Source organism: Schistocerca serialis, chromosome 1 (genome assembly GCF_023864345.2).
Source record: "Schistocerca serialis cubense isolate TAMUIC-IGC-003099 chromosome 1, iqSchSeri2.2, whole genome shotgun sequence".
In the NCBI taxonomy this organism is placed as follows: domain Eukaryota; kingdom Metazoa; phylum Arthropoda; class Insecta; order Orthoptera; family Acrididae; genus Schistocerca; species Schistocerca serialis.
This window is the reverse complement of record NC_064638.1, coordinates 1,092,312,476-1,092,337,909: the sequence shown is the minus strand read 5'-3', so window position 1 is coordinate 1,092,337,909 and position 25,434 is coordinate 1,092,312,476. Positions and strand designations below refer to the sequence as shown.

Below are 25,434 nucleotides of genomic sequence, written 5' to 3'. Positions count from 1 at the left end.
ATTGTCCTTTTCAAAGGAACCATGTAAACAGAGTTCAGCATTTCTGCTTTTGTTTTATTACCCAATATTTCAGTTCCTATGTCGTCTATGTGCACCTGGACAATTTGTTGTGTCTGTATGGAGTAATGAGGAAGAGTTTTAGCAGCTAAATTAGAGTATAACTATTCCATAATATGTTACAGATAAAATTTCAGGACACATTTATGTGTGACAGTTTTGTAATAAATTTTGCTAACTGTGCAATAGTTTAGTATAACAATTTTAAACCTTACCCTTATCCATATTGTCCCAGTAAATCTTCACAAAATCATCTCTGTCAGGTCTTGCTTGCTCATGAAGTAAACCCAGTACATGTAGAAGTTCATGCTGAATTGTTCCCACCTGATCAAAACATTCTGGGGACTGTAAATTCAGTGCATGAGCTTGAGCTGTTGCACGAAAGCCAACCATTGAATAACACCCATCTCTCTTTTTCGTCAAAAAAATATATTGCTTCTGCTTCTCCTGCTTTGTGAATTTGACACATGTTTTATTTTCAATACCCTCCATGGCTTCAGTAACCATATTTTCTTCCTTCTTTGCTAAAACAAAGTATTACATTTAATTTATTATTTAGTTTTGTGATGAGCACGAGTAAATTCAAAAGAGAATAATTTTGTAGAAGAGTTCTGGTATAAGGTAAATACTCTGGATTAAAGGAGGCCACTCACAAAAAAGCAGAAGTGTTGTGCTGTTGAGAGGCACACACAAAAAAGACAGAAAACCCACATGGTGCTAGTTGTACACACAATGTCAGAGCTGGAGTTGAGCAGGTGGAATACAATGGGTGCGGATTGTTTTGGGTAGGAAATGTGGAGGGAGTGAGCTGGGAGGCAGGCAAAGAGGTTGGGGGTGAGTGGCTAATGGCTTGGAGGGAGATAGTCAATTTACCGACTGGGAATGTGTGAGGTGCTCAGGCTCACAGGCTAGGCACATGATGCACAGTTGTCAGAGCCGGGAGGGGGGCACATGCTGAAGGTGATGTATGAAGGAAGGGGAAACTGTTAGGTGGAGGGTGTGGAGACAGTGTTCTACTGTTGCAAGTATAACTCTCATCTGCATAGTTCAGAGAAGCTGGTAGTGGTATGAAGGATCCAGATTGACAAGGTTATGAAGCAGCCACTGAAATTGAGCATGTTATGTTTACCTGGATGTTGTGCTACCAGGTGGTCAATTCTGTTATTGGCAACAGTTTGGTGGCGGCCACTCATTCTGGTGGACAGCAGGTTGGTAGCCATACCGACACAGCACAGTTGGTATATGACATGGCTGCTTTCACCCAGCCTATGATGAGGTAGGATAAGCCTGTGACAGGACTGGAATAGAAAGCATTGGGTGGGTGAACTGGCCAGGTCTTGCACCTTTGTGTTCCACAGGGATATGATCCCTGTGACAATGGGTTGGGAGTGGAAGTGACATAGGAATGGACTAAGATGTTAGGATGTTATGTAGGTTGTGTGGGCAGTGGAACACCAGTTTAGGAGGAGTGGGAAGGAACTTGGGTAGAATGTCCCTCATTTCAGGGCATGATAAGAGATAATGAAAGCCCTGACGAAGGATGTGGTTCAGTTTTTCCAGTTCTGGGTGATACTGGGTGATAAGGGAGACACTCCTTTGTAGCTGATTATTGAGGGTGGTGGGAGATTGGGAGTGTGAGGATAAAATATGGGAAATCTGATTTTGGACTAGGTTTGGGGGATAGTGCCTGTGTGTGAAGGCCTTCAGAAGTCTTTGAGCATACTGGACAAAGGAATTCTCATCACTGCAGACACATTGTCCAAGGATGACCAGGCCATATGGGAAGGACTTTTTGGTGTGGAAGGGATGGCAGTTGTTGAAATGCAGATACTGTTGGCGTTCAGTGTGTTTAATGTTGACGGATGTGAGGGTGGAGCCATCATGGAGATGAAGGTCAACATCCAGGAAGGTGGCACGTTGGGTTGAGGAGGATCTTGTGAAGTGGATGGAGGAGAAGGTGCTGAGGTTTCCCTTTCCTCCATTCTGTCACCTCCCGCCAAACCACATCCCCACGAAATTTTCAGCATGCACCACTGCCCCACTGGCTTTGACAATTGTGCTTCACATGCCTAGCTGCCTAGCCTGTGCACCTCCCCCCCCCCCTCCCCCCCCCCCTCTCCTTCTTGCATTCTTGCATTCCCAGCTGGCAAACAGCACACCATCCAACACAACCCAGACTCCAGTCTAGCCCACCTGCCATAATGCAGCACTGGCACTGTGTGCACAGCCGGTGCCCCACGTAGGGGCATAGGTGTGTGAGTGTGGGGAGGTGAGGTACGTGTGCTTTTTCTTTGTGTATTTGTACTTTTGCTCAAAAGCTAGCAAGTTTTCTTTCTTTTTTGTGTATGCTTGTTGATGACTCAATGCTTCTGATTTCTGGTGAGTGGTCTCCTTTCCTCAAAATAATTACAACTGAATTCAAAGAGAGTGAGGTCAGTTTTATTGCTCTTGTGACCTAAGTCTATTGAGTTCTCATGTTGGGTCGAGTATGTGTGATGAATATGGGATGTGAGGGAGAGGTAAGCACTGAGAAAGAGAGGTAGTACAGGATGTGGATAGGAATATGACAAAGGAAAAGTTCACTCTGCTGCTGATACAACATTGACGCACGCTGTAATTTAACAGGACTAGATTTTCACACGGGAGTAGATGATAAATGCATATACTAAAGTACTCAACGAACTGTAATTTTTTATGTTGTATATTGATGGTTTTACTTTTGTGCCACATACATTAATCACTGTTTAACATCACCTGAGAAATTTAATGACCTGCAGTACAAAGTTCATCATTTCGTTCCTTATGAAAAATTATGATTCTGAACAGATTGTAACTTTGTGTATATATATGTTCCTCTTCAGTCATTTCAATATTTTTAAATTTGGGAAGACAAAAGTTTGTTTTGCTGATGCAATTTTTGTATAAAATACTCAGAACATTCAAATGGAAGTTTCTGAAAACCATTATGAAATGATGTTGTCAAATGTAATGAAACAATAGGTAACCAGTTGCATAGTGAAAATGTAATTTCTTTGCCACTTTTGGGCACTTAGTGCCTTTTTCTCTGAAGGCTGTACAGGAAAATACACCACAAATAAGTAGGACTCAGATAATAATATTAAAATTAGAGACAAAAAGATTAAAAATTTAAAGGTAAAAAATGGTACAAGCATTACATGCAAGTGTCAATATTAAGAATGTATAGAAAGTTTTTTTTTCCGTTTAGTAACAAATTATTTAGGAATGAAGGAGATGACTCACTGAAAGGCAGAAGTGACACACACACACACACACACACACACACACACACACACACACCGTCTCCCTGTACTCAACTGAGCACAGAAAAAGCTAGCAAAGCTCTGTACCTTATGTTTGTGTACCTATCAACAACATAGCGCTTCTGCCTTTCAGTGTGTCATCTTCTTTGTCAACAATAACATGCATACAGCAAAATGCCATGGTTCTAAAAAATATACAGGAGCAGTAAGTAATGCAATACTGAATATGTTAATACAATAATAGCTCTTAGGTGCTTACATGTGGTTCATACTGTCTGTACAAAATTAGTATAAAGAAATGAAATAACAAGGGCCAGCACAGGAGCTTATCAGCTAATGACATGCATATCTTGAAGTTGGGGGTGAAAGTATGATAAAATAATATAATAAGGTAACTATAGTTGTCCTAATGCTTACACAAAATTGTAAGTAAGAGGATATAAGAAGTATATTGAGTAATATAGAAACCTAATGATAAATCAAATAAGTTAATATTGACAACAAGTGGCACTATGGATGGGGAATTTGGGAACTAATCTCCATACAGCTGTAGTGAGGTCAGTAGCATGCTTATAGGGAACCTCTCAACAAAAGCAAAGTGCAAAGCGCATCATGGGATGGAGCTTGCACCTGGAGTAAGTGGAGAGACTATTCTCCATCGTTAGCTAATATTAAGTATCAGAAAGTGACTGTAGAGGAAAAGAAGCATGGGCACAATTATATAATAATGAAATAACTAGTAATGGAAGATATGCATGTTGCAAGAACGTTTTGTGAAAGAATTGTATTTATCAGCGTATAAGACACAGGACTTTCAGAGGCAAACATACTAATACCAAATGTACACGGAGCAGTACTGAACAGAAGATATCCACAATCTTCTCTTCAGTACTGCTCTGTGCACATTTGGTCTTAGTATGTTTGCATCTAAAAGTTCTATGTCATATATTGATATTCATGACATGCTGTACACATTATTTTAAAAATGGCAAATGTAATGTTGTAGCTTAAAGCATTTTAACCCTTGTCTTGAAGATGGTCCATGACTGAAACTGGTCAATATTTGGATTTAAAATGAAAGCAGCTGATAGTCAAATGTGTGTTTTATACATTAATAAAAATTGTATGATACTGTAAGTTTCAGAACATATCAGTGAGTTGGTGTAGAGATGTTAATAGCTTGGCAGCAGGAGATACACCAACACAAACAGCGCACAAGATGCATCAAGGAGAGAGAAGCAGTAATTAGTGCACATGGAGAAACAATTCCTAGTCAATAGGTAAAACGAAGGCTCAAAATAAACTATAGGTGAAGGGAAACATGGGCATTGTTGTACACTTTTGATACAGTGGAATATCTAGTTCAGAAATGTATACAAACTAACAAATACATTCTTGAAGTTAATAAAACTAGTGATATTCACATAAGGTGTCTGGAATAGTCACAATAGGTTTAGTTATCTGACCAGGGATCAATAAAAGTGCTTATTGGATTTAATCATTAACTGTAACTGCAGAGCAAAGCATCTGTAACTTTAAGAATAGATTGTCTATAGATCATTTGCAATAATAAATGGTAAACTACCTGACAATGTAAGTGGCTAACCACTTAGAATGGGAAATGTTTCACTACTTACAACTGCATATGTCTAATAATCTGTAGCTATATATGATCAACTCACTGCATAAAAAAAGCTGCAAAACTAACTACCTGCAACAAATGTACTGATAATAAAAAGTGGACTATTCATAGATGTAAGGAGTTTTTTCATTGTGACTGTATATAGCTAACAGCAAATAAATGCAACAGCGTATGGCCAAGCTATGTGCGTAAAATACTACAAAAAATTCATTGGTTATGAATAGAAAATTAGTGACTATCTGCATACAGCCACTTCTGAGAATTATCAAACTAGCATACAGATCACAACTTAATGATTGCAGCTTACTAAATATAGCTACAAACAAATAGCTGTAGTAGCAACTGTAACTTACATATGGGCAAAATTCTAACTATGAAAATTAATAGGCTCATATAATTAACTATCTACACCTAGGGAATCCAATTATACACAAGATTCTGCTTGTACAGCACTGCAATCATAAGAGACCAATAACAAGAAAAATGTAAGGGGGGCAGGGGCGAAGGGAGGCAGATGGGTCTTTGGGAGGGTAGGGGTGGAATTGGGGAAGGGGCAAATTAGTTTCAAATATACAAAAGAGGGGGAGGAGAGAGAGAGAGAGAGAGAGAGAGAGAGAGAGAGAGAGAGAGAGAGAGAGAGAGAAAAGTTAAACTATATATGCAAAACTGGGGGGGGGGGGGGGGGGGGAAGAGAGTGTGTGGCAGGCTGGGAGGAAGAGGTGTGATGAGATGATAAACCATATGGGAAATGGAAATGGATGGTGGAGTGGGATGGAAAACAACTAAGATAATACATGCCCATATCAGAACCTTAGAACACAAAGACAAAAAAAAAAAAAAAAAAAATGAGTTAAAAGTGACTACATATTAAATCAAATCAATGGATGGAAAGACAGCCAAAAACATGACTCCCTCTTGGAGAAAGGTCCATAAAATACGCCATAGAGGAAACAGAGGTACTGAACTAAAGATTAAATGTCCTTCACCATATTGCTGCAACAGATAAAAAGTAAAATGCAATCGACAGCCTGTGCATCGTACACTAAAATGGCTGATAACTCAGACAGCAAACATAAATTAGAACACATGTGATTAAAAAAAATGGCATTCAGTCAGGAAATGGTGAACCAGTGAAGGTCAATAACAATGAGCATGAAGTGGTGAGGGATCACCACTTAACAAAAGGCAATGGCTAAAACAATAGTGTCCAATATGCAACCTAGCTAAAATGATCTCCTCATGGTGAAAGGACCAAGAGGAGGTCAGCAAAGCAGCTGGAAGAGGTTTAGTTCCCCAGAGGTTGTTCCCATGAAGGGAAAACCAGTTGTGATGCCAAAGGGACACCATCTGCTGACAGACATCAACATGGAGATCATCAGACGGAAGGGAAGAACTAGTGGGTCAGGGTAGGAGGAATGCAGCCTCATTTCCCATCAGACCAACGTGACCAGGGAACCACATAAACACCACAGAGGCTAGATCAAGAGTGAACAAATGGAAACTTTCTTGGACCCATTGCACTAAAGGATGGACTGTGTACAGCATACAAGAGGCTCTGAAGGGCACTGAGACAGCCGGAGCAAATGATACAATTGAAAAACCTGTGTCACTGCATGGCTTGATACAGGGCAAAGGGCTATGCTGTAAATACTGAGCAGTGTTCCGGAAGATGATACCAAAAATTATCGGTGCCAAAGACGAAGGCACACCTGACCCCACAATCACTCCAAGAGACATCAGCATACACAAATGTACTATCGTGAAGCTGTGTGTGAAAGTCAAGAAACTTATGGTGATAGAGTGAGTCTGGAGTAGTGTCCTTAGCAAATGAAGTCCAAGTTGAACACGGGCCACCGCATGAAGCTAAGGGAAAGTGGCAGGTACCGTGAAGTTAAACTGCCAGAGCAACAACCAAAAGTGAACTACAGGATGTAACATAAAAGAGGGAAGCACCCCATACTGGCAATCAAAAGAGTCATCGAAGAATGAGGCATAGGATAGGTGGCCAGGCATAGCAGACAAACAGCGTGCTTACCTGCTGATGAGACTATCACGTCAGTATGACAGCAGTAGTTTGGACAGCTTCTGCATGCAGACTCTCAACTCAGCTGTAAAAGGTGGTGGCCGAACAGATGCCACAAAGGTGGATTCTTTTTAAATGGCGAAAGATGGACAGATGTGCAGATCCATAGAAGAAACACCCACAGTCTATTTTCGAACAGACAAGGAATTGGTACAAACAGAGGAGGGTAGTCTGATCCACTCTGCAGGATCTACCACTGAGGACACACAGGATATTGAGGGACTGGGTACAGTGGATGGCCAGGTAAGACATGTGGGAGGTCTAAGAAAGTTTCCTATCAAACATGAACTGCAGGAATTTCACGGTCTCAGTGAATGAAAGGACAGCAGGCCCAAGATGTAATGGTGGCATAAGAAACCCATTGTGGAGCTAGAAATTCATACGAACGGTTTTGTCAGTGGAAAAGTGAAAGCCATTGTCGATGCTCCATGAGTAAAGATGATCAAGATATGGCTGAAGACACCACTCAAGGAGACAAGTCCATGAAGAACTGCAACAGGTTGCAAAAATCATCAACAATAATGGAGTCAGAGATGCCCAGTGGGAGACAGGCCATGATAGGGTTAATGGGGATTGCAAAGAGGACAATGCTCAGGACGGAACCCTGAGGCACACTGTTTTCCTGGATAAAGGTGTATGACAAGGCAGAACCCACACGTACCTTGAATACTCTATCTTTTAAAAATTCCTGAAGGAAACGGTTCAGGTGGCCTCGGAAGCCCACATGTAGAGTGTCCTCCAGCAAGTGTCATATGCTTTCTCCAAACAGAAAGACACAGACGCAGTCTGGTTCTGGTATTTCCACAGAAAACCATTCATGACATGGATTGACAACATGACGAGATGGCCATGTGCAGAACAGCGCATTCAAAATCCACATTGTGCAGTGGTTAGTAGACTGCGAGACTTAAGCCACCATACCAGACAGGCATGAATCATGTGTTCCATCACCTTGCAAACACAGATGGTGAGTGAAATGGGGAAGTAGCTAAAAGGAAGGTGTTTGTCCTTACCCGGTTTAGGTATGGGTATGACAGTGGCTTCACACCAGCATCTGGAGCATGTGCCATCTGCCCAGATGCGATTGTACGTATGAAGGAGAAGGTGCTTGCCCACAAGAGAAAGGTGCTGTTACATCTGAATGTGAACATCATCCGGTCGTGGGGCAGAAGGTCAGGAGAAGTGAGAGCATGATCTAGCTCCCACTTAGTAAAGGGGACAGTGTGGCATTCATGAATCTGAGAGTAAAAAGGCGTCACCCAAGCCTCCTCCAATGGAAGAAAGTGGGAGATAGGGGGTGAAGCTCAAAATCTTCACAAAATATCAGCGCTATTGGAGACAGCAATAGGGTCCACTATTACATCGTCTTCTATGGTCAGGCCGAAAATTGGGGACTGGGCCTTGGTTCCAGAGAGCTGACAGAGGTTGGCACATACAACGGAGGAGGGAGTGGAACTGTTAAAGGTACTAGTAAATTAAATCCAGCTAGCTTTTTTACTATCTGAATAATGTGACGATACTGTGCACACAAACATTGAATGCACTTTGGCATCATAGGGTGATGGTTAAAAACATGGAGAGCACGTCTCCATGTGGAATTGCATCACGGTACACCTCAGTTAATAGCGACACCGTGTGGTAAAGATGAAGTGCGAGGATTGCAACATTCTGCAGCAGTAAGAATAACATTTCTGAGGTATTCTACCTGGTCATGGCAACTGGGGAAATGTTCATCGAAGGTTGCCAGGGAGGGGTAAAGCCACCAGTCAGCCCTAGAAAGCTGCCAATTGGGTTTGCATGTGGGGGGAGGAGGGGGGGGGGGGGAAGAGTAGGAGTCAGCAAACAGATAGCATATGAAAAATGGTTGCTCGAGTATGTGTCAGAGAGAATGGACCATTCGAGATGACAGGCTAGCTGGGAAGTGCAGAACGAGAGGCCCAAATGGGAATAGGTATGTGTGGGGTCTGAAAGGAATGTGGGTGCTCCAGTGTTAAGGCAAATGAAACTGAGTGTATTGAGAAGGTCAGCCAAGAGTGCATCTTTTGGACAGGTTCTGGGACACGCCCAAAGGGGATGGTGTGCATTAAAGTCACCCAGCAGCAAAAAGGGGTGAGAGGAGTTGCCCTATAAGCTGAAGGAAGTCTGTCCTAGTGACACTGAATGACAGAGGGATGTAGACGGTACAATCAGAAAAGGTGAAGCGAGGAAGGAAATGCAGACTGCAAGAGCTTGCAGCCATGTGTTCAATGAGATGGTTTGACTGTGAACATCATCCTGGATTAGCAGCATGACTCCCCCATGAGACAGAATGCCGTCCTCAGGGGGAAGGTCAAAGTAGACCAGAAAGCAATGCAAGAGGTCAGAGCAGTCGAGAGGATGCAATTTTGTTTCCTGGAGGTAGAGAACAAGTGCATGCTGCAATTACAAAAGCAGAAATAATTTCTCATTGTTGGAACTAATTCCATGGATGTTCTATTGGAGGAGAGTCATGATGGGGAAAGGGGAGGAGGGAAAAAATGAATGGTTGTCAACTTGGTGGCTGCTGAGTGCCAGCCTACAAAGACTCTCTCCTACAGGGCACAGAGTCTGGAGGATCCTGTTCCATTAGATCTACAGAGGCATCAGCATTCTCCCTTGGTCAGTCTGCAGATTCCACGGTAGAATAATGGTTGGCGCCGCACACTGGCAACACGGACGTCGGGCAGGTGGTGGTATCATGCAGCGACACTGTTGAGGAGGTTCTCCGAGTTGGCGAAGGAGAAAACCATTAGATTTTGTTTGATTTCTTGAAGCCTTTGCAGTTGGTAGATGAAGATTTAGTTTTTTTGGCTGGAAAGACATAAAAAGTCTTCGCAGGAGTATTCTTTCTGTCCTGTTCGGCCTGCTGGTTGTGGAGCAGGTGATTTCGCCACAGGACGTGAAAATTTGATGGCTTGTTGCATAGCTGGAGGAGACAGGGATGCTACCATGACACTGTGTGGTTTTACAACCACATTGCAGAATTTGAGGTCGCAAGGTTGGGTGACCATGTCCGTCATGGCAGGAATGGTACCGTAAGTGCTAGATGGTAAATTGCAGGGCTTTCTACTAGCCAACAACTTGGGAGCAACAGGGAAGAACTTTTTGCTTCACTCATATCTCCTGGATGGCCCACTTATCAAGATACACAGGACATTCTCAGGATGAGGCTGCATTGACGCCATTGCAATTGATACAGCGAGGAGGAGGAGGTGGGCAATCACCCTTGTGAGCATCCCTACCACAAGTAACACATTTGTCTGGGTTTTGACAGGGCAGTTGAGTGTGGCAGTAATGTTGACACTGGTAGCAGTGCATCAGCTTTTGAATGCATGGTCAGATTGTGATGACTTCATAGCCTGCTTTGATCCTTGATGCAAGTACTACTCTACTGAACATGAAAAAAAGTGCACATGTAGGCAGTAAGGATGCATCAACCTTTCTCATTACCCAACAGACTGCAGTGATGACCTGATCAGAGAGAGAAGTTTGGATTTCTCCCTCAGTCAGACCACTGAGAAGCCTAGTGTAAATAACACCAGGTGAAGAATTCAGCTTTCGACAGGCCTCAATATGAACTGATAGCTACGGAAGAGAGAAGCTGCAGGCAGTTGTTGTGCCTGAGAATCATAATTAGTCTGCAAAATCAAAGTGGCATTATGGAAGTGAGACGAAGATTTCACAGGGCCTGCAATTGCAACAACACCTTTTTGAATTATAGACAGATTAACCTTAGCAAGGGACCGACCATCTTCAGTATGTGAAACCACGAGGAATTGAAATGCAGATGGGAGAGTCTTTGAATCATTAGCGTCATTCCATTTACATTTAGTAGATGTAGACTGAGAAGAAGATGACTGACTCATTTATGATAAAATCCCTTGTGACTTCTAGCGTATCTGTTGGTGTACTTCTTCCAACTGGTGGGCCCCCTCAGATAGGGGCTCACCCACCTTAGGTGATCGTTCACACCTCAGGTCACACTTCCTGAACTGGCAATGTTGGAAAACATCAGTTCAGGCAGTCATCCCTCTCTGGGGCTGGCCTGTACCAGAACCTCACACACTTAGGCAGAGGAATGAAAGGAGAAGGGGAACAAAGAAAGAGAGAAAAAAACAGTGGAAGGACTGTTCTGATAAAAGGCTACTGAAAATTCACACCATATTTCCAAAAATTTCCCAGGCAAGTTCCCCAAGGGAGGGGTGAAAGAATAGCAGGAGGACAGACATGCAGCATGGAAGGGAAAATCTGCTCCGAAAGTTGTGGCCCTGTGGCAGCCATGCACGAACTCACCAAAGAGTTGTCAGCCCCCTGGGGGAGGTGGGAGAGAGAGATGGGGGGATGTGATGAATAGGAACAAAATAGGCTTATCACAGCTAAATTGTTACAATTGACAAGGCATGGCAATTGTGATAATTGGTTGCTACATGATTGTACCAACATTCTGCAAACTGCTGAAAATAACGTACTAATTGTAACTTATGGAGTGTAATCAAGTGATTATAACTGTAATGGAATGATTGTGGCACTGCTAGTAGCTTACTAAATAATTACATTCTACCTATGAGAGCTGATAGGTTCCCAAAACTAATTATATACAGGAGTGGGGCTGATTGTATATCAGGAACCAATAATAAACCATTCCCATTACAGCAGAACAATTATGGGAAGCTGACCTGTGTGGGTTGACAGCAGGTGTGGGGTTTGGGGAGTAGTGTAATAATGTAGTAAACCGGGCTGGGGGGGGGGGGGTGTAGAGAGTTGTTGGAATGGTGGAGGCAGAAGGGGGAGAAGTGATAAACAAGAACAAGTGAAAAGAATTAGCTTGTAACAGCTAGAGTCTTATGATCGATAAGGTGGTAGCTAGCAGACTAAGTCATTGCTACCTAATTATACTAACTTTCAGCTGTCTATTGAAGCTAACACAGTAACTGCAAAACACTGAGTAGAGCCCACTAAGTATTACTGCAGTAGCACCAATTTTGGCTTACTGTATGGGAAGATTTTACTCATGAAAGGTAAACAGTCCTTATAAATCATTATATGTATCTCAGGAAGAGAATTAATTATACATTAGGCAGATTATGAAGCACTGTAATAATCATAGCAGAACACTGAAAGGGGTGGGGGGAGCAGTGGGGGAGATGGGAGAGGAAACAGGGAAGTGTGAAACTAAACAGAAAGGGTGTAGGGGGAAGAAAAGAGGGAAAAGTTTAACTGCATGAGCATATCATACCATGTGGCTAGGGTGGAAGACAGTGGGGGCATTTGGGTGTGGTGGGTGGAATTGTGTGAATAACTAGGAGAAATAGTAATATTAATGCAAGTGATGTCTGCACATGATATTTTACAAAAACCAGTTACAGTTAGGAATAAATAAGTTGCAGTTTCAACCAATGTTGCTGTAAAGTAACACAAGGAAAACTCCAGGTAGGAATATCAACAATATAGGAAAAGACAGATTGCTACTTATCGTAAAGAAGATACATTAAGTTGCAAACAGGCACAATTAAAAAACACTTACATAAAGCTTTTGGCCACAGTCTTCATCAGTAAAACACACACACACACACACACACACACACACACACACACACACACACACACACAGCTGTTGTTGTTTGGTAAGCATTTCACAAAAACCAGTAACACTCAGGAAGAATGAAGTTGCAGTTTCAAGCAATTTCACTGTTTAGGAAGTATAATAAATTTAAAATGGTAAATTAAGAGTCTCCTAGGAGTGTAGATACACAATCAAAAAAATTGTTTTTTAAAGGAGTTTGTTCATTCAATAAATGACACTCTTATAGCTTGGATTTCTTGTATATTTCTATTTCTTCTAGGAAATTCATTTGATAAATGCCAGGTTTATTTAATGCATTACTTATTGGTTGCTCATTGTGAACAAGTAATTGGGTGATTTTACTATCAGTAGAAAAGGCTGCTGTAATATCTCATTTTTAAGCAGGTTGGTGATTTGATAAGATATATTGCCAAGAAAAGGAATAGTTGCATAATTTGGTTTCTCTGTGTTGTGGAGTGAAGTATGTGATGTTCACCTGCTTTATTTCTTCATTGATGGTCCTTGGTGTTGACATACTGCTCTGTGATACTGGCTGAAAAATGGGGGGTGGAAGTTCAACACTGACTACTGTAAATGATGTATCCAACAGGTGCACAGTTACGTTTCACAGTTCTTTTTAGTTCACTGTTCACAATAATAATAATAATAATGGTTTATTTGACCATAATAACTTCTACAGTCGTGGATATAGTTAGTCAGTACATACATGAACATTAATAATAGTTTAGTAGTAGAAATAAAGTACATACAACATTAAAAATCCTTGATGGAGTACAAACATTTAGCAATTAACAGCTGTTTCCTTTTAACATTTTTATGGTATTTGGCAGTCTGTTGTAAAAAAATCTTCCAGCAGAAAATGGATTATGATCGGTTGCTTTTTTATTTCTGAATTTTATGTGGTAATCCTCTTTCTTCCTTGTATTAGAACTATGGATATCACTATGTATTATACTGTGCTCCATATTTTTTTTTATAAACAGTATAGTCCTTAGAACATATAACGAATACACTGTTAGTATATTATACTCAATGAAGTATTCTCTACAGGATTGACATTTACTAATATTTGCTATTATCCTAATTGCTCTCTTCTGGGATCTAAAAGCCCTATCCATGTATACCATTGGTGCCCCGCCCCAAATCTCAATACTGTATTGTAGGTGAGAGTGTACAATACCAAAATAGATTTATCTTAAGACTGGTGATGCTATTACGCTAGAAAGGTGTTTAAGCAGGTAGGTATTACACGAGATTTTTTTACACATGTAGCTGATGTGCTCCTTCCATGTAAGATGTTCATCAACTATAATACCCAGGAATTTATGTTTATCACTTGTTTCAATTGATAACTCTGGCTCAGTATCCACTTGTCTCGATTTGTAGTTTAGCATAAACTCCATTAGAATTGTCTTTTCCTTATTTAATGTCAATTTATTTTTAGTCTTATATTCTGTGATGAGGCTAGTGTTATTCATATTATTTTGCACCACTAGCTGTTTTGTAGGGCCCCAGCTTATGGAGGAGGTGTCGTCAGCATAATTCACAAGGTCTGCATTTTTTGGAATTATTATATCATTGATGTACACAATGAACAGAAAAGGCCCAATAATACTTCCCTGAGGGACTCCACAGTTAAGAATTTCATAAGATGATGTTACTGTTTGTATAAGTCCCCCGGTTGTATGATACAACTTAACACATTGCCCCCAATATACACAGTTAATATGGCCAGTCCACTATTGGTTAACTTTCGATAAGCCTCATTAATAGTTAGCAGGCAAACATCAGCATACTGCTGCAATAGTTTACTGTTGTATATCTGTGAGCAGTAAAATTCTAACCATACAGTTCACAGTCTTTCAAATAAATTGAACAGACACTGTCATTGTTTTAACACACAGCCTAATGGTGTTACAATTATTTCACAGTTAAGTTGATGCATTGTTGTTAACCCAACCAATACAGGTCCCTCGTCTGAAAATCGGCTGTGGACTGACTGTCTCAGGACCGAAAATCAGGCTTTTATATATCATCACAATCATAGGTACTGAAACTATACATCATTTGATGTTTCATTTACAGAAATTATAATTAAAGCATAATTCATTCAATTAAATGAATACATCAAAAAATTCCTTTGTTTTACCAGTTTCTTCTGTTACAAGGGTTAGGCTGAATTATTTGTTTAAATGTTGAAATTAACAGATATAGTTATACAAACAATACTTTCCACAAAACTGGTCATTGCTTTGGAATTAATTAAGGACTGGCTTTGCTAACATGATTCCGAATAGAGCCAAATTGATACTTTTAGAATACTAGTACTACTTTTTCCAAATGTTTATCATTCTACATCTACATCTACATCTACATCTATACTCCGCGAGCCACCTTACGGTGTGTGGCGGAGGGTACTTATTGTACCACTATCTGATCCCCCTTCCCTGTTCCATTCACGAATTGTGCGTGGGAAGAATTAGACCTGGTGATATATTCTTAATGCTAAGGGCCAAACTTTCTCTTCCATGGAAACACAGATTATATTTATGTATGTCAATGGTAATTAGTAAAATGAAAAAATGAATTTAAGGAGGTAGGTGTCAAAACAAGAGAGGAAGTAACAAGATCCCAGCTTGCTTCATCACAAGTACCATGTTTAGAAGTACGTGTTCTCTGTTGGAATCATTTCTGTATTAAACTGGAATCATAACCATTGTTCACTGCCACATGGTCCAAATTCTGCAACTCTTTCTGAACAGCATTGACGGTGAGCATTGACAGTGGAACTTCAATAATTCTATCAATCATAGAGTTGAAATAGATAATTTTGTAACTTTCTGGATGACAAGAGGTACTGTGAACAATACTATTGGTAGTATTAAGTTTCCTAAATATATCAAGATAAATGTTATTGTCTTTGATCTTGATGGACAAATATAAATAATTAATACTGCCTGTATCATCTTGTAATTCACAGGAGAAATTGCTATTATTATACAGACTATTTAAAGTTTCCTTAATGTATGGAATATCTGCTGGTCGCCCTTGGTATACAAGAAAGATATCACCAACATATCGTTTATACAAGATAATGTTTGTTTTTTTAATATACATTAGGAAACTGGTTACAAATTTATTTTCCAAGGTATTAATGAAGATATCAGCCATACATCCAGTTAGGTAGTTGCCCATAGCTAATTCCTCTTGCTGTTGATATAGTTCCTTATTTGCCATACACTAAATAAATAAATAAATAAATAATAGCTCCTTATTAAAGGAGAAAATATTGTATTTAAGTGCAGTGTGCAATAAACTAATAAATTCATCTGTTTCATCATTTGTGAGAATATTTTGTGCTCTAAAATTATTCTCAATGATTTGGATGATTTCCACAACAAGTACATTGGTATACATGTTTTCAATATCAAATGATACTAAGATAGAGTTGTTGGGCTTTATGATTTTTGATTGAATAGTTATTTTTGTATTTATAAAATCTGAGAAACGGACTGAGATTTATTGAACTATGCCAACAAAATAATCTAAAAATAATGTCTACATCTTTGAGAAAAAAACCTAGAAAACAAAAGACCTGGAGGTCCCCCATACAAAAGATCGGCGAATATCAGATTGACCACATTGCCATCTCCTATTTCGTACAGAAAGAGATCCATGATGTCCAAGTCCGCAGAGGGGCGAACATTGACTCAGACCACTGCTTAACACGCATTAAAGTGAAATTCACCCCAAAAAAATTCTATCCGAAGAAAACACACATGATGAAATTTGACACACGAACAATCAAAGAAACCAATCTGAAGGAGGAGTGGGAAAAGGAACCAGCTGACTCTTGGGAAAAATTTCGAACAAAAATTACAAAGAAGGCAAAAGAACTGATCCCATTGAAAAAGAACACAAAACACCCCTGGTGGGACTCTGGATGTGAAAAAGCGCTGGAAGAAAGAAAGAAAGAAAGCCTTTCTGAAGTATAACAGTAAAAAATCCTCAGAAAATCTAGATCACTTCCACAACACCAGAAGACAAGTGGCAAAAACAATCAGACAAGTCAAGAGGAAGTACCTCAAGGAACAGTGTGAGTCTATTGAAGAAAATTTCCGTAACTATAATGTACGAGACTTCTATAAGACCTTTGCTGGGAGAATCAATCGATACGGCTCACGAAATCTATGTTTCAGAAAACCAGATGGAAAACTAGCGCTCACAAATCGGGAAAATTGTGAGGAGCTGGTAAGATACTTTTCCGGACTCCTCAATTGCCCTGAACCTTCTTCAAGATTCCCTCAAGAAACTGCTATCTACACAAATCCAGAATCCCCACCACCTACACTAGAGGAGATCCAAAGACATATTCATAGACTGAAAAACAACAAGGCATCCGGAGAAGATAATATCACTGCAGAACTACTTGTTTTTGGTTCTTGCATTGTTTAATTCATAAATTTCGGGCGTATTATAGTATTTGAGAGTGTAGCATCGTGTTTTAGTACCTGAATAGTGTAATTTCGCTTAGTCTCCTTCCACCGCCGAGTAGTGTCAGCAGTGCGCAAGTAGCAGCATTACTGCATTTACTAGGCAATCTTGTATTTTAATAACCGTTTAAATTTTGTCGATTTGTTTGCGCTCTGTAGATTAGTTCAGACGTTCTTTGCAAAACAGTTTTTAGCATGGATAGGGACTGCAACTGCTGTGTTCGGATGCAGGCTGAGTTGGCATCCCTTCGCTCCCAGCTTCAGGCAGTGTTGGCTTCGGTCACACAGCTTGAGGCTGTTGCCAATGGGCATCACTGTGGGGGTCGGGATGGGGGTTTGTCGGGGACGGCCAGCTCGTCCCACGCATCCCCTGATCGGACTACGACTGTGGTTGCCCGGGATACTGCCTGCATTGAGGCTGATCCCTCACCTGTGGTAGAGTGGGAGGTCGTTTCAAGGTGTGGCAGGGGGCGAAAGACATTCCGGAGGGCTGAACGGAAAGCCTCTCCAGTTTGTCTGACGAACCGGTTTCAGGCTCTGTCTCAGGCTGATACTGATCTTCGGCCTGACATGGCTGCTTGTCCTGTTCCAGAGGTTGCCCCTCAGTCTGCAAGATCCGGGCAGTCGCAGAGGGTGGGCTTACTGGTAGTTGGGAGCTCCAACGTCAGGCGCGTAATGGGGCCCCTTAGGGAAATGGCAGCAAGAGAGGGGAAGAAAACCAATGTGCACTCCGTGTGCATACCGGGGGGAGTCATTCCAGATGTGGAAAGGGTCCTTCCGGATGCCATGAAGGGTACAGGGTGCACCCATCTGCAGGTGGTCGCTCATGTCGGCACCAATGATGTGTGTCGCTATGGATCGGAGGAAATCCTCTCTGGCTTCCGGCGGCTATCTGATTTGGTGAAGACTGCCAGTCTCGCTAGCGGGATGAAAGCAGAGCTCACCATCTGCAACATCGTCGACAGGACTGACTGCGGACCTTTGGTACAGAGCCGAGTGGAGGGTCTGAATCAGAGGCTGAGACGGTTCTGCGACCGTGTGGGCTGCAGATTCCTTGACTTGCGCCATAGGGTGGTGGGGTTTCGGGTTCCGCTGGATAGGTCAGGAGTCCACTACACGCAACAAGCGGCTACACGGGTAGCAGGGGTTGTGTGGCGTGGGCTGGGCGGTTTTTTAGGTTAGATGGCCTTGGGCAAGTACAGAAAGGGCAACAGCCTCAACGGGTGCGGGGCAAAGTCAGGACATGCGGGGACCAAGCAGCAATCGGTATTGTAATTGTCAACTGTCGAAGCTGCGTTGGTAAAGTACCGGAACTTCAAGCGCTGATAGAAAGCACCGAAGCTGAAATCGTTATAGGTACAGAAAGCTGGCTTAAGCCAGAGATAAATTCTGCCGAAATTTTTACAAAGGTACAGACGGTGTTTAGAAAGGATAGATTGCATGCAACCGGTGGTGGAGTGTTCATCGCTGTTAGTAGTAGTTTATCCTGTAGTGAAGTAGAAGTGGATAGTTCCTGTGAATTATTATGGGTGGAGGTTACACTAAACAACCGAAATAGGTTAATAATTGGCTCCTTTTACCGACCTCCTGACTCAGCAGCATTAGTGGCAGAACAACTGAGAGAAAATTTGGAATACATCTCACATAAATTTTCTCAGCATGTTATAGTCTTAGGTGGAGATTTCAATTTACCAGATATAGACTGGGACACTCAGATGTTTAGGACGGGTGGTAGGGACAGAGCATCGAGTGACATTATACTGAGTGCACTATCCGAAAATTATCTCGAGCAATTAAACAGAGAACCGACTCGTGGAGATAACATATTGGACCTACTGATAACAAACAGACCCGAACTTTTCGACTCTGTATGTACAGAACAGGGAATCAGTGATCATAAGGCCGTTGCAGCATCCCTGAATATGGAAGTTAATAGGAATATAAAAAAAGGGAGGAAGGTTTATCTGTTTAGCAAGAGTAATAGAAGGCAGATTTCAGACTACCTAACAGATCAAAATGAAAATTTCTGTTCCGACACTGACAATGTTGAGTGTTTATGGAAAAAGTTCAAGGCAATCGTAAAATGCGTTTTAGACAGGTACGTGCCGAGTAAAACTGTGAGGGACGGGAAAAACCCACCGTGGAACAACAACAAAGTTAGGAAACTACTGCGAAAGCAAAGAGAGCTCCACTCCAAGTTTAAACGCAGCCAAAACCTCTCAGACAAACAGAAGCTAAGCGATGTCAAAGTTAGCGTAAGGAGGGCTATGCGTGAAGCATTCATTGAATTCGAAAGTAAAATTCTATGTACCGACTTGACAGAAAATCCTAGGAAGTTCTGGTCTTACGTTAAATCAGTAAGTGGCTCGAAACAGCATATCCAGACACTACGGGATGATGATGGCATTGAAACAGAGGATGACACGCGTAAAGCTGAAATACTAAACACCTTTTTCCAAAGCTGTTTCACAGAGGAAGACCGCACTGCAGTTCCTTCTCTAAATCCTCGCACAAACGAAAAAATGGCTGACATCAAAATAAGTGTCCAAGGAATAGAAAAGCAACTGGAATCACTCAATAGAGGAAAGTCCACTGGACCTGACGGGATACCAATTCGATTCCACACAGAGTACGCGAAAGAACTTGCCCCCCTTCTAACAGCCGTGTACTGCAAGTCTCTAGAGGAACGGAAGGTTCCAAATGATTGGAAAAGAGCACAGATAGTCCCAGTCTTCAAGAAGGGTCGTCGAGCAGATGCGCAAAACTATAGACCTATATCTCTGACGTCGATCTGTTGTAGAATTTTAGAACATGTTTTTTGCTCGCGTATCATGTCATTTCTGGAAACCCAGAATCTACTATGTAGGAATCAACATGGATTCCGGAAACAGCGATCGTGTGAACCCAACTCGCTTTATTTGTTCATGAGACCCAGAAAATATTAGATACAGGCTCCCAGGTAGATGCTATTTTTCTTGACTTCCGGAAGGCGTTCGATACAGTTCCGCACTGTCACCTGATAAACAAAGTAAGAGCCTACGGAATATCAGACCAGCTGTGTGGCTGGATTGAAGAGTTTTTAGCAAACAGAACACAGCGTGTTGTTATCAATGGAGAGACGTCTACAGACGTTAAAGTAACCTCTGGCGTGCCACAGGGGAGTGTTATGGGACCATTGCTTTTCACAATATATATAAATGACTTAGTAGATAGTGTCGGAAGTTCCATGCGGCTTTTCGCGGATGATGCTGTAGTATACAGAGAAGTTGCTGCATTAGAAAATTGTAGCGAAATACAGGAAGATCTGCAGCGGATAGGCACTTGGTGCAGGGAGTGGCAACTGACCCTTAACATAGACAAATGTAATGTATTGCGAATACATAGAAAGAAGGATCCTTTATTGTATGATTATATGATAGCGGAACAAACACTGGTAGCAGTTACTTCTGTAAAATATCTGGGAGTATGCGTACGGAACGATTTGAAGTGGAATGATCATATAAAATTAATTGTTGGTAAGGCGGGTACTAGGTTGAGATTCATTGGGAGAGTGCTTAGAAAATGTAGTCCATCAACAAAGGAGGTGGCTTACAAAACACTCGTTCGACCTATACTTGAGTATTGCTCATCAGTGTGGGATCCATACCAGGTCGGGTTGACGGAGGAGATAGAGAAGATCCAAAGAAGAGCGGCGCGTTTCGTCACTGGGTTATTTGGTAACCGTGATAGCGTTACGGAAATGTTTAATAAACTCAAGTGGCAGACTCTGCAAGAGAGGCGCTCTGCATCGCGGTGTAGCTTGCTCGCCAGGTTTCGAGAGGGTGCGTTTCTGGATGAGGTATCGAATATATTGCTTCCCCCTACTTATACTTCCCGAGGAGATCACGAATGTAAAATTAGAGAAATTAGAGCGCGCACGGAGGCTTTCAGACAGTCGTTCTTCCCACGAACCATACGCGACTGGAACAGGAAAGGGAGGTAATGACAGTGGCACGTAAAGTGCCCTCCGCCACACACCGTTGGGTGGCTTGCGGAGTATCAATGTAGATGTAGATGTAGAAAAATCTTGGACCAAATTCCCTCAAAGAACTCACTCAAATCATCACAGACATTTGGCAGACAGAAAAACTACCAGAAGATTGGAAATGCGCCCTAATTCATCCACTGCATAAAAAGGGAGACATGGCAGATATAAACAACTATCGAGGAATCTCCCTTCTCCAAGTCACTTATAAAATCCTCTCAGCTTGTCTTCTTCAACGAACACAAGAACAACTCGAACACAGTATTGGTGAATACCAAGCTGGCTTTCGCCCTCACCGATCCTGTGCAGAACAAATTTTCAATTTGAAGACAACACTAAAATACAAAGCAGTCAGAAACAGTACGATCATTTGTTCCTTTGTTGATTTCGCAAAGGCTTATGATTCAATCGATAGGCAATCTCTCTTTATTATCCTTGAGGAGCTAGGACTCGATCCGAAAACCCTAAACCTTATCAAAGAAACGCTCACAAACACAACTTCTAAGATAAAATTCCTGGGTGAAATATCAGAGCCCTTCCTGATCAAAACCGGCGTCAGACAAGGTGACGGCTTGTCTCCACTCCTCTTCAACCTTGTCTTAGACAAAGTCATCCGAGAATGGGAAAAAGAACTGAAGAATCAAAATTACTGGAAGCCTATACAACTAGGAAGATCTAAAGACGGTATTAAAATTTCATGCTTGGCATTTGCAGATGACGTGGCCATTCTAGCAGAAAACGAGACCACAGCAATTAAACATGTAGACATTCTCAAAGAATGCACCGAAAAAGTTGGGCTACAAATTTCCTTCCAAAAAACCAAATTCATCTGCTCAAAATCTGAAACTCAAAAACTGACTACAAAATATGGACAAATTGAGAGAGTTCCATTCTTTAAATACTTAGGCGAGGTCCTAGAACCCACAGGGGGAGAGAAAACTGCACAAAAAGTTCGACTGCAAAAACTGAAAAGAGCATACTGGAAAACCCACAACATCTACAATAAAAAGTGCCTCTCCATTCACTCAAAAATACGACACTACAATACAGTAATCAAGCCCGAAGCACTATATGCCAGCGAAACACTCACACTCCATAGAAAAGGCGACCTGGAAGGCATCCTGAAAGAGGAATGCAAAATTATCAGAAAGATTCTTGGCCCAAAAAGAACGGAAGATGGATACAGGTTACAGTCTCGGAAAACTACAGAAAAATTATCTAACCTCGCCGCAGACATCCGGAAAAGAAGACTAAAATTTTACGGTCATATCCACAGACTCCCAACACCCAGACTCTCCCACAAAATTTTAATATACATTGAAAAATTGAAAACCATACCCTGGATACAAGAAACCAAAACAGATCTAGCAAATTCACAAATAAATTCTTCAGAAGTTATAAACAGAAATGTATACAGGCAAAAAATCAATAGTTGGAAAGTACAACCCGAGAATGAAGTTTGCAAGAGACAGGGGACAAAATGGACAGAGGAAAGAAAGAGAATTCATGGGGAAAGAATGAGAGAAGTTTGGAGAATTAAAAAATTGAATCGGAAAAGCTTTGCGTGATCCGTATGGGTCCAATCGCACATAATAATAATAATAATAATAATAATAATAATAATAATAATAATAATTTCCGTGGAGGCCCGGGAAAAGAATAGGCCTCCGGTATGTTCTGCCAGCCGTAAAAGGCAACGAAAAGAACAAACCACTAATAGGGCTAACCCCCCTTTTAGTGTGATTAGTTGGTTCAGGACACAACTAATGAAGCCTCGGACAAGCGCCGTCATGGTCGGGGACGACGCTTGAACCCTATGCCCGCCCACAATGGTAACGACACTGCTAGCCAACTGGAAAATGATTTAAATCCAAATAGAGGTGTTTTGCAGGATATGCTTCCTGCAACCACCCTAGAAGGAAAACAAAGACAGAGGATGAAATGGTCAGATGAAGTTAATCGACACCTCATGTTCTGTTATTACCAAGCAACAAACCTGGGAACCAACACAACTGGATACAGATCACAAGTATACACAACATTTATTACCAGATACCCAGAATTAAAATTTTTAACAGAACAATGACTAGCTGATCAGATCCGTGTAATAATAAAAAATAACAGGATACCCCAGTCAGAATTAGATAACATCAAACAACAAGTACAACAAATACTGGAACAAAATAATGTGCAATCAGAAGAAGAAGAAAATACAGTAATGGACTCAAACATCCCAGAGCAAACAAACAAAGAACAACACGCACCAATTAAACAATCAGAGGAAAACGAAATCTTAAGGCAGCCACCAGAACAAGCACAAATAGAACACAAAGTGACACAGATATTAGATATAGAAGAAAAATTTCAGCTAACATGTATAGAATACAAAGACACAAATACAGACATTAGACCATTCTTGCATAGACCACCAAATAACCCACAAGTCGAAACAACAATAAAAACTATCAACACAATCATACACAACAAAATAAATGAAAACACAACTATGGAAGAGTTACAACTACTGGTATATATAGGAGCACTCACTACACTAAATATACACACTAGGCAGAGATCAGAACCAACCAACACACAGAAGAAACCCACAAAACCAGCATGGCAACACAGGCTACAGATCAAAATAGAAAAACTGAGAAAAGACATCGGACAGCTAACACAATTTATAAGAAATGAAATCTCGGAAAAAAAACGAAAAAGGTTAGGTAAAATCTCACAACAAGAAGCGACAGAGCAATTAGACGAAAAGATGCAGAAATTACAAGCATTCGCCAAACGACTCAGAAGATACAAAAAAAGTGAAAATAGAAGGAAACAAAACCAAACATTCAACACAAACCAAAAGAAATTTTACCAGACAATAGATAACACACACACTGAAATAAACAATCCACCAAACATAACAGACATGGAACACTTCTGGAGCAACATATGGTCAAACCCGGTACAACATAACAGGCATGCACGGTGGATACAAGCAGAAACAGACACATACAAGATGATACCACAAATGCCTGAAGTGACAATTTTGCAACATGAAGTCACCCAAGCAATTAATTCTACTCACAATTGGAAAGCCCCTGGAAATGATAAAATAGCAAATTTCTGGTTAAAGAAGTTCACCTCAACACATTCACATCTAACTAAATTATTTAACAGTTACATTGCAGACCCATACACATTCCCTGATACACTTACACATGGAATAACTTATCTGAAACCTAAAGATCAAGCAGACACAGCGAACCCAGCTAAATATCGCCCCATAACATGCCTACCAACAATATACAAAATATTAACTTCAGTCATTAAACAGAAACTAGTGACACATACAACACAGAACAAAATTATAAATGAAGAACAAAAAGGCTGTTGCAAAGGAGCACGAGGATGTAAAAAGCAACTGATAATGGATGCAGAGGTGACATATCAAGCTAAAACCAAACAAAGGTCGCTACACTACGCATACATCGATTACCAAAAAGCTTTTGATAGTGTACCCCACTCATGGTTACTACAAATATTGGAAATATATAAAGTAGATCCTAAATTGATACAGTTCCTAAACATAGTAATGAAAAACTGGAAAACCACACTTAATATCCAAACAAATTCAAATAATATTACATCACAGCCAATACAGATTAAGCGTGGAATATACCAAGGAGACTCATTAAGTCCTTTCTGGTTCTGCCTTGCTCTGAACCCACTATCCAACATGCTAAATAATACAAATTATGGTTACAATATTACTGGAACATACCCACACAAAATCACACATTTGCTATACATGGATGATCTAAAACTACTGGCAGCAACAAATCAACAACTCAACCAATTACTAAAGATAACAGAAGTATTTAGCAATGATATAAATATGGCTTTTGGAACAGACAAATGTAAGAAAAATAGCATAGTCAAGGGAAAACACACTAAACAAGAAGATTACATATTGGATAACCACAGCGACTGCATAGAAGCGATGGAAAAAACAGATGCCTATAAATATCTAGGATACAGACAAAAAATAGGAATAGATGATAGAAATATTAAGGAAGAGCTAAAAGAAAAATATAGACAAAGACTAACAAAAATACTGAAAACAGAATTGACAGCAAGAAACAAGACAAAAGCTATAAATACCTATGCTATACCAATATTGACCTACTCATTTGGAGTAGTGAAATGGAGTAACACAGACCTAGAAGCACTCAATACACTTACACGATCACAA

At 40.9% G+C, this 25,434-nt stretch overlaps 1 protein-coding gene across 1 annotated transcript in view; it reads right to left on the bottom strand.

The window, feature by feature from the left end:
- The window catches only part of LOC126455590 (zinc metalloproteinase nas-4-like), an 80,922-nt gene that overhangs the window by 21,842 nt on the left and 33,646 nt on the right, over positions 1-25,434 (bottom strand). Inside the window, exon 3 of the mRNA XM_050091350.1 lies at positions 273-581. Within this exon, the coding sequence (XP_049947307.1) occupies positions 273-581 (309 nt within the window). The remainder of the gene's footprint in view (positions 1-272; positions 582-25,434) is intronic.